Below are 10516 nucleotides of genomic sequence, written 5' to 3'. Positions count from 1 at the left end.
TTAGGAAACTGGGTGCCAGTTAAGCACTTGTCATAATCCAGAGGCAATAAGTGTTCCTGTGCACCTCTCGGTCCTATTGAGCATGCTAGTCTAGACCCTGTTTGGCAATTCTGTATTTGTTCCTTTGTAATTACTGTAATTGTAGAGCAAGCTACAGTGAGCTTTTAGGATGAAAGGGTATGTGGGACCAGGTACATCTTGCATTCCCAAGAACTAAGGCTCAGCATCTGTTGCATGATGATATAATTTCCTCTTAACCGTTACACTGAATTGTATATATAAATGCCTATTTTCTTTTTGCAGAGGATGCTGTTTTTAATGGAAGTAGAAACTCTATACTTGCTTAGAGGATAGAGAGTGCAATTTCATGCAACGGCTATGCTGATCTAATAGCTGCCACTGCTACAAAAGTACACGTGCTTTGCACTGTTGATTTTCTGAGCTGTTAGAGGGAACTACCTTGGCAGAAAGCTTATTAATGTTTGTTAATTTGTACAGAACTAGCCTTCTGTCAGCCTGACTCCCTGAATCAGTTTGTTACAGGGTGTTGAGTGCCTGAGCATGTCGCTGGGAGCAGGATTGCCCTTTCAGCTCCTGGCCATCTGATAGTTGAACTGTAACATGAAACGCTGAGATAGACAAACTAAAACCAAGGTCAGCCTTCACCTAGTAAGAGCTCCATCAAAACACAGTTCCTGTTACATAGAAGGGTGCTGCTGGATTCTGCTTTTCTCCAAGTCCTTGTCCAAAATGCTCTTTGGGTGGAACATGACAACAGGTTTCCCCCACTGCTGCCAAGTCCTCTCAAACTGGAGTGGAGAAGAATTTCATTAAATCCAAGTCCCAAGTATGTGTTTCTCTCTTGATGTTGATGACCCTGTGTGCATGAGAACTGCTGACCTCAGAGTCTGCAGAGCGCATGGATCTGTTATGCCTTGAGTATCGCCTTGCCTTCCTTCCCTGCTAATGATGCTGTCTGCCCGTGCAGTTCCTGAGGGTGACGAAGCAGTACCTTCCCCACGTGGCCCGCCTATGCTTGATCAGCACCTTCCTGGAGGATGGCATCCGCATGTGGTTCCAGTGGAGCGAACAGAGGGATTACATTGATGGCACATGGAACTGTGGCTATTTCCTGGCCTCCGTCTTTGTGTTCATAAATCTCTTCGGACAGCTGAGTAAGTGGCTCTAAGGCTGTTAAGGTGGATGCCAGAGCACTCCAGTGTGTCTGCCACCCTGGCTCATGTAAGCACTGTGAATCATATAAGCATGGGACACCTCGCTGATTTCTTAATAGCTATTGACAACTTAGAACTGATAGTACTACATGGGCTAAATGAAAAGAACTCTTAATTGACCTGCTTCAGCCTTTCCTGGAAGTAGTCTTGGAGAATTTCTTGTGACACGCTACCTCTGAGTCAGAGATGCCAAGAATCCGTTAGAACAATCTGTTTTCAATTCTGTACATGCATCTATAAACACATACCATACTCCCTGAATTCTCTAAATGAAATACACGTACTTTCCTAAACAGGGCAGTGTTAAGACTTTCTCAGCCTCCTATTTTTGTGGGATTAATCTCAATGGCAAAGTCTTATCCTGCAGTTGGTACACTTAAGCCTGTGAGATGTGCTTTTGTCAGATTTTCAAAGCACAGAAATCAAAATAAGCTGAGAAGCAGAGCTTCTATATGTGTGCTATGTGGGCTTAGGGTATTGGAAATGGTGAGAAGTAAAAGTGTTTTCAGTTTGTATTATGTCCCTGATGTACTGTTCTTGATTGCTCTGCCAATTTCTTGTCTTGTGTCTGGGTTTAGATTTTTCTTACCCTCATTTTTGTGTAGAATTAGCTTAGTTTAATGTATTTGCCAGTCCTCATGTCAAAGTGGTAAAGGCTGTCAGTGCTTTGTGATGAAGACTTGAGGAAGGATACAAAACAAAAGCTTTCAAGAAAGAGGAATACAGCATGTTTGCCCTAACAGTTATTTCATTTTTTTAAAAAAGGAAATCCATGATCAGTTGAGTTTAACTTGTTTTAATGCTTTAACACTAATAGCTGCGGTACAGTGCTGTTTTGGGGACTGCATTCAGCATGTGCTTACCCATTGTAGAATAAAATATACTTCTAGGTTCTCAAACTGATTTGTCCCCATGTGCTGTTAAAATTTCCTGCCTGATGTTCGTCATGGCACAGTTGAAAGAAGTCAGAGTGTGCTCAGTTCAAAACAAGTTATCATTCCTGCAGCATCTTTTCCTGTGCAAGCCAGAAGTGTAACTGTGTTCAATTTCCCCAACTCAGGCGGCTGTATCCTGGTGCTGAGTAGGAACTTTGTGCAATATGCCTGCTTTGGACTGTTTGGAATTATAGCATTACAGGTAGGAGGCTTAAGTCTTCAGCCCTTCTAAACCATATCTTTCAAATCTCCTCTCTTAGCCCCAGTACTACCAACATACTTAAACACATCTCGCAAACCTGGAGTTTTTCTCCACCCTGGCCTAGTGCCAGTCCTCCATGGTATTGAACTATTTTGCTGCTTGTGTTCTGAGGTGCCCAATAGACCCTTGGTTGTCTTTGCAATTAGTCAGCTGGAAACATTGTTTCAATACTTGACCTTGACCAATTTAGCAGAAGTAACTTGCAATTTACCTGTATGTCAGTAACATGCCAAATGTGGAACTTGCAGTTGCTTTGGCCTTCAGCACGCAGCTTTTATAAAGGACTGTCTGCATCAGATCCTGGCTAGTAGCATCCCTCCTGTTCAAAACCAATGAATTTGGGGGGGGGTAGGGGGGGCTAAAGCACAAGTCAAATTCTGGCTTCTGTTTCTTGTTTTACACTGACTCAACTGGACTGTGTTGATGTAAGCTACCTTGTTTCGTTCAGTATAACATACTCATAATTGACTTCTGCTATGGATAGCACAGGCTTGAGATTATAACATAAATTTGGAACTTTGGTGTAACTTACGGTGTTTTAACCTGTTTTATTCTTTGCCTAGACTATTGCATACAGCATTCTATGGGACCTGAAGTTCTTGATGAGGTATGCCTACTTATTAAAGTTTTTTATCAAGACATAATGAAAACTGTCTGTCACTGCCACTTGCTAACAGCAGAAATGATCTCTGTACACAGTATTTACTAGAAAGATTTTACCAATGATGCATTTACATTAAACCAGAAATGACAGCACTTAAAAAAATCAGTAGAGTCTCTGTTAAACCATAGATAGTAGGCTCAGTACTGTGGAAGGGAAAAACTAATCCTAACCCACTAGGATCTAAGTGCTTCTACTACTAACCTCCTTACTGAGAGCTGACAAACAACTGTCTAGACTGGATCAGTGAGCTGCTATTATTTACTACATGGATAAAATAGCAACTATGACTGAAGCCATTTTCCGAGAAAACTAAAGCATGTAGATACTAGAGTGGTTTCTGGGATTTTAAATCTCTAACACCTTCTCTAAGTAGAAGACAGGGTTCTTAAACATGAGGTTTCTTGTCAAATCCTGAGTGATGGCTGGCTGTTACCTTTTCAGCCCTCTCTGAGAGGAGGGCACAGGGCAGCACAAGAAAGAACTGTACTCTGGGCTTACTACAACCCTGTGAATGTGTAACTTCTTGTAGCACTGTTGCTGTTCTGTTTTCTCAAAGCAACCTCTGAACTACTTTGGCATATATAGCTGAACCTGAGGTACAGAATAACTTCCACACAACTAAATTCATGCTCTAACAGATGTTAAGCAACTGAGCCTGAGGTGTGGGTGCTGGACTTCCCTGGCAGGCTGTACATGTCTGCACAGGCTTGTGTAAATCGTTGTTGTGTACAATGCTGCTGTTCCAGCTGTGAAGTCTAATGCAGACATGCATTGCAAGGTGCAGAGTAGGTCACTCCTCACTACATGCAGATTCTTACTGAGTTGAAATTGTCAGATAAGACTTCAAATCTATAGATCAGTGCAAACAGTAGTAAACTGCCTTTTTTTGCCGTTTCTATCTTTCTGTAGGAATCTTGCCCTTGGGGGAGGCTTGCTTTGGCGGAGTCACGCTCGGATGGAAAGAGCATGTTTGCTGGTGTCCCTACCATGCGGGAAAGCTCTCCTAAGCAGTACATGCAGCTGGGGGGCCGTGTGCTGCTGGTCCTCATGTTCATGACACTGCTACATTTTGATATGAACTTCTTTTCTGTAAGTATCTGCGTATAAACGTATGAGTTAAGGAAATAGAGTATAGTACCACTGCCCACATTGGCTGCAGGACCCGCTCAATGCTTATCATTTAAGACTCTCTTTTAGTAGAATTAATACTCAGAAAAAGTATTAGATCATCTATGCCATGACAATCTGTTCTGCTAAACTTACCCATGCTCTGTTCTGATGTTTGTCTATCTATTTAAGAACCATATATAAGCTTGTGGGTTTGGTGTGTTTTGGTTTTTTTTCCTTGCAGATTCTGCAGAACATTGTGGGCACAGCCCTGATTATCTTGGTGGCAATTGGCTTCAAGACTAAGCTGGCTGCCTTGACTCTAGTCATCTGGCTGTTTGGCATCAACATCTACTTCAATGCCTTCTGGACCGTCCCAGCCTACAAGCCCATGCACGACTTCCTCAAATACGATTTCTTCCAGACCATGTCTGTAATTGGAGGGCTTCTCCTCGTGGTTGCACTGGGTCCTGGCGGAGTCTCCATGGATGAGAAGAAAAAAGAGTGGTAACAGGAATAGCAACACTTCTTGGGACATAACATTAAGTCCAGAACTGATTCTTTATGGATTCAACAAAAACTGCCAGCATTTTACACGTACATGCCCCCTTCCTATTAAAGGCACAGATATTTTGAATTTGATTTACAGTGGCACCAGTAATATAATAGATAAAATCCTGTTTCTTCAAGGAATGTTGCATAGGCTTATTCTAACTCCTAGATTTGGAACTAACCCAAGGAACTTGCATTTTGCTGATGCTTCAGCAAGTTGCAGTAGAACGGTTGCTGTCTTTCATGTCAGCAATGTTTTAAAATTTGAAGTACTGTGAACTGATACAGCTGTATCATTGTGTGCTGTTGGGTTCTAGCTATAACTAAAAAAGTGGATCCCCTTTCTCACCCTCATCAAAACTGTCTTGTGCATAAGGAGTTCCATTGCTGGTTATAGCATTGCTTATCAAGGTGGAAAGCAGCATCGCAAAAAAAAAAAATCACTGCTATTGTGCTGCTCGGAGGCCTGTAATTCCATTTTATTTAACAACACGGGAGGTCTTTCCTGCCCCCAAATAGAAGGCAAAAAGAAAGCCCTGTAAGTAGTTGTACCCCCCTCCAGGTAAGAAAAGGGAGAGGGTTTCTAACATGTCCCAGTTCTGCTCTTGAGGGGAACAAGGGAGAATCCTGTATTGCTAATCAGATTTCAAGAAGGAAGGGGGGAAGCTGTCTCTTCAGGCATAGAATGTTAGATTCTGTGAAAATTCTGTGCCAAAAGAACTCTTTATTCAGCATTCTCTCCCCAAAGTTGCCCCTCCTAAATTCCCAAGAAGGGAGCCAAGTTGTGCTGCAGGTTCCATAATAAAAGCTCCTTTCTGCTATTAACTAGCTTCCATTCATATATGCCCCAGATTCACATCTGAATTGCAGGTTATCAGCGAAAGTGTCTTCAGAATTACAGAAACTCCCCTTTTCCCTGCACTCAGTACATGCAAGATGAGAGCAGTCGGTCTTCTAATCTGTAGTCTTTGCTTCATAGATTCACTTCTGTCAGTCTCAGCTGTAAAAGTCCCAGCTGATGGAACAGCAGAAGAGCTGGGGTGCTGAACTCTCGAGTAGAGCCCCTTTTCTCTGCCATCTTGGACCGCACCGCAGATGTGTAGGGAGGAAATGTGGAAGTCAGCTGTGTGCTGCCGTAGCCCCAGTTCTCAACTCTGTATGCAAACGGTTATAGCTGAAGAGTGCAAGTGCAAAGCCTGCGCGGTGAATAAGCAGCCAGGGATGTAACTTGTATGTTCTGAGGGAGGAACTCCTCAGCATAATGGTGAGGAGAGATGAAGGCCTGGTTTTCACCTCTCAGTGCCACGACCTCTGTGCCATGAACATGCTTAGTGCTGCTCAGAGGAGGTATTTTGTCCTCTGCTAGTCAACTAGGTGAACCTGTTTCACTAGATCATGAAAGAATTCTAGAAAGCATGAGCCCTAACAACTTGCTAACATTACATTGATTCCTTGCACTGTTGTCTCCCTTGCGAAAGCTGCTCAACTGTTTGTTCAAGGAGTAATTCAGCTGAACACCTCCAGCAGGAGCTATTTACCAGGGACTCCTGGTAAGGACACTAACCTGGACAATTCAGCTTAATGGTTGCATTTTAGGAGGGAAGACTAGGCTGAAAGAACTGATGACAAATAGAAGAGCACTGTTGAATGTTAAACCAGTGATTTCATCATCTTAAGGGGAAAATAGCCAATGTAATAGCAAGATGTGCTGCTGCTGAAGGAAACAAGTTGGGATGGGAGGGGAAGCCAGCATTTAAGTTTAGGTCACATAGGTGGCTTGCTTTTTTAAATGGGTTTTGCAAGAGAAGTTTTCACCTCCAGTGTTCACTGTGCCTGTCTGTAACAAAACAAACCGGTCCTTTCAGTTACAGATAGGCAGCACAGGATGCTTTTGCTCAATTTCACTGCGGGTCCTAGAATGGTTTTAGACTACATCAAGGCAGCCGTTTTCAGGTATCTTAACTGCTGTTGATGGCTGTAGTATTTATAAATGAAAACAACTCCTGTAAGTAGCCCTTAAGTTGGCTTTCTCAACTTGTGTCCTGCCTAACTAAGAAGCTGGATGATGGACTAGTCTGAAATATTGACCAGTTTCTTCTGTGAAAATCAAGTCCCCTTTCCAACAAAAGATCCCAGAAAAGGAACTGATACTGTCCCTTGCAGCAGAAGTATTTTGGTACTAAAGGGGCACAGTTAGGTGGTGGGCATTATAAGATACTTCTAGGCAGCGCAATATGCAGACTTGCTACCTGTGAGTCCTGATGCAGAAGACTCTGGTTTCCTACATACACTGCTGTATTCATGCATCTCCCAAAACTACAGTGACCTCTCCCCATGGCTGGGAAGCTCTCACAAGCAGGATGTCAGCTATCAATTGGCTCTGCAAAGTGTTCTGGAATTCATTCTGAATATATTTTTGCTTTCTATGTGGAAAAAGAAATAAGTATAAATTCTCATTTTATGCTGTATTTTGTACCTTAGTTGTGTTTGAAAATGTTTTGATTTTTGGAAACAATCAAAATAAAACAATGGCATCTTTGTATCCACTTGGCGTGTGTGACTGGTGACACCCTACAGGTAGGCTACCTGGATATGGTGGTTAGTGGTCCCGTCTGCTTTCTCTTCTGCCCACCTGCTGAAACCCATCTTTCCGTAAAGAGGTCCTGGACTGCAGCAGTTGTCCTTCCCTGGGTGGCTGGGGGGCGTGGCTTGAGGCTGTTGGAATACAACTTAATTCCACCCTACTATTCCCCTCCCCAGCTGTGAGAGTTATCTGGAATGGACAAACACTTCTGACAGTCCTGTGCACCTCTAGAGCTGTTACACAACAGGCTTCAGGCCATGTATTTATCAGAAAATTTATTTGCTGTTGATTGCTTTCTTGAAGTTCTTGGGTTTTCGATGATGACTCTTGAATTTCTTCTTTAAAGGGCCTGACTGTTTCTGTAGAAGAAAAAATGTTAACCAGCTTATTTCCAAAACCCAAATCCAGCCCTGCCCAAGCCTAACTTAAAGAGGAACTGAGTGTCACCTCCCTTACCAACAGTGAGAGAACAAGCACAGCCCTGCTCGCAGAGCCAGCCAGGATCTTTCCTTGCCCTCACCTGCAAGTTAGCATCCCTTTCTCTGGCAGGCATGTGGCTCCACTAGACACAGTGACAGTCTCCCTGCAGAAATGAACCTAAACATCCAGCCTTAACTTTCCAGTTTGATACGGTTATAAAGGATCCAGCCCCTTCCTCAGGGGCTGCCACAGAGAGTTAAAGGTTTATCCATCTTTTTGTGTATGTAACATCTGCCTGCCTCCCCAGCTGAGAAGGATCAGGGTGTGTCCTGTGTGGCAGCACCTGGCCAGCTCCTCAAGAGAGCCAGAAAAAGGGTCTAGAAGGACCCTGTCACTTCAAAAAGGTTTAACTTGTGGTGTGTGTGTATGGGGAGGAAGATTATAGAACTGACAAGACACCCTTCAGTCTCCCTCTTAAAGAGGGCGTACAGCAGGATCCCACTGAAGATGAGCTATTTATACAGGCAAGAACATCCCTGGTTACCGCAGACAGGATAAACATTTACCGGTGGAAATTCACACCTCAGGATGCGAGTCTGTGGCTGGCACACAGGGAAAGCCTGTTCTTCTGAACAGCTTTGCACCTTTGGCTGGTTCTCAGATGGGAACACATCAAACACCTACAGGATGGGATCCCAGTTCCACAATCCCCTGCTGCTGCATGCAGCAGCGTGACTCCCACCTTTCCCCTTTTGTTCCCAGCTGCTCTGCTGACATCCGTTCTTCTGCTGTCCTTGCTGTTCATGTCACCATTCTGCTTGGCCCCATCATCTTCGCTGTCTGTTGCAAAGTCATCACTGTCCTTCGTGGTTTGTGGAGCTGCTGGGCTTTTTTCTGGGAAGAGTGCAGCTAAAATACAAAGATTTAGCTCAGAATCAGTTCCCTGTGCCTACAGGCTCTGCCTCCCCCTAACTTTACTTTAAGGGCATCTTAAAAGTGATTTGCCAAGCTGCTTCCAGTCTCTGCACATATACGTGTCACTACTGAAATTCTTGGGGAAATAAACACACTGGTGTTTTTTTAGAAATGTGCCTGCTGCTCTCACTAGCCCCGTTCTGGGAAGCGTTCAGCGCAGGCGGTTCTGCGGTGTTACACCTCTGCCCTCCTACAGCAAGGCAACGTCTCCAGATGTAGGTCAGCAGAACAGCCTGACCAACTTCTGTCAGACTCAAGGACTTGCTAAGAAATGAGGAAAGCAGAGATAACTAAAGAAGCAAATCCCAGTGGATCTTGTACCCCTCCCCACACACCTTATGTAATCCAACTCTGGTTACCACTTAGTGATAACTGCTATTTCTCATTTAGTGGTGATAAGCTTTTCCAATACCCAAGAACCCCAAACTGGATGGAAGTCATGTACCTCCAGCACGTGAGCAGCATGGAGCAGTGTAAAAGAAGCCAGGAGAAAATTAGCCAACAAACTCCCTTCGGGACATAGATGGCACTGACATTCTTACTTACGTGGGTACAGGTCACTCATGCTGTCATCCGTCTCCTCTCCATCCTCATCGCTGGACTTTGGCTCCCAGAATTCCTCTTTTCTGTAAGGCTGCCTGCTCCCGTTCATTTGGTCAGCAGAGTGCTGCGTCCGCTGCTTCTTCTGTCGCAAGCAGGCAGGGACGTACTCCACTCCTTCCTTCTGGCACTCCTCATCTAATAGTGAGAGGCATCAGGCAGCCCTTAGCAAGGCTACCCAGTCACCTGAGTCCTTGTCATTTCTAGCTTATATTAAATGCAACTCAAAAGTATGTCAAGCTCCAACTCTAATATACATTCATGTCATCTGCAGCGATACTACAGATCATGAAAGGCGGGGAAGATATTAACACAGAGACATGTGAACCACCCTCTTTGGGGAATTTTTAGAACCACCCCTCTCAAGTAAACATGTTCCAAGGTATTTGCTAGAGGCAGATTTCTCCCTACATCTGGAATCTTCCTTCCTAGCTGAGGAGCACACACAGCAACAGCAGTACATTACTGTTAATCTAAAGGAAAGTGACCCCCTCCCTTCACGTCTATCTACTGGAATCTCAACAGCTCAGGGAAAAAAGTTGTCTGGTTATACCTTCAGAACAGCTACTTACACGTTTTTAGGGCTTTCTGATAGCGCTTCCCTTGGACATGACGCAGCACATGCTCTGGAAATTTGTTGATGTGTCTGAGAGTGAGCTTGCAAAACAGCTGGTGTCTGACAGATGCAGAAAGAAAGAAAAAGCCAGCAACAGACTTTAAGTATGCTATTACTTAATATCTTTTCACTTATAAATACTGTGCTCAAAGTTGATAAACACTTTATAAAGACTTTCCCAGTATCCCAAAACTCATAAAGACTCAAGAACTTTGTAAAGCTCCACCACTTTATGTCTGAGATGGAACGAAGTGTAAAGCATAACACACAGGAGGAAGAATACATACAGATTCTTTGTGCTGGGCACTATATGGGGCTCAAACTTGCCATAGTCAAACTCTCTGGCTGTCTTTATCAGCCGCTGATACTTCTTGCCGCTGGTGTAAGCCCTTTTTTTTCAGCCGACATGGCATCTCATGTCCCGTCAGCCTGCATCTCACCTAAAGAAAAACGAAGTCTGGTCAGCGAAGCCCAGGGGATTACCCCAGAGCTGGGGAGGGCAGGAAAGACCTAAAGCTCCCACCAGCCCTCTCCTCCCCGGCTCTCCTCCGACTTCCACAGCGGCA

General features: G+C 44.1%; 2 protein-coding genes across 2 annotated transcripts; one reads left to right on the top strand and one right to left on the bottom strand.

Annotated features, from left to right (window-relative positions):
• Positions 1-981: 981 nt before the first annotated feature.
• Positions 982-5384, top strand: SURF4 (surfeit 4). Its single transcript, XM_009704973.1, is given in 6 exon segments — positions 982-1175; positions 2296-2372; positions 2996-3039; positions 4006-4028; positions 4031-4185; positions 4448-5384. Coding segments are annotated over 6 exon segments (672 nt in total). The 5' UTR covers positions 982-1069; the 3' UTR covers positions 4715-5384.
• Positions 5385-7614: 2230 nt separating this feature from the next.
• On the bottom strand, positions 7615-10390 carry SURF2 (surfeit 2; the record flags this gene model as incomplete). Its single annotated transcript, XM_009704974.1, is given in 6 exon segments — positions 7615-7698; positions 8502-8668; positions 9281-9472; positions 9907-10010; positions 10238-10342; positions 10344-10390. Coding segments are annotated over 6 exon segments (699 nt in total), but the record flags the coding sequence as incomplete, so codon positions are not given.
• Positions 10391-10516: the final 126 nt, after the last annotated feature.

The sequence above is a fragment of the Cariama cristata genome, unplaced genomic scaffold (assembly GCF_000690535.1).
Source record: "Cariama cristata isolate BGI_N322 unplaced genomic scaffold, ASM69053v1 scaffold34087, whole genome shotgun sequence".
Lineage (NCBI taxonomy): Eukaryota > Metazoa > Chordata > Aves > Cariamiformes > Cariamidae > Cariama > Cariama cristata.
The sequence above is the reverse complement of the archived record's forward strand: the minus strand, read 5'-3'. Positions and strand labels throughout refer to the sequence as shown.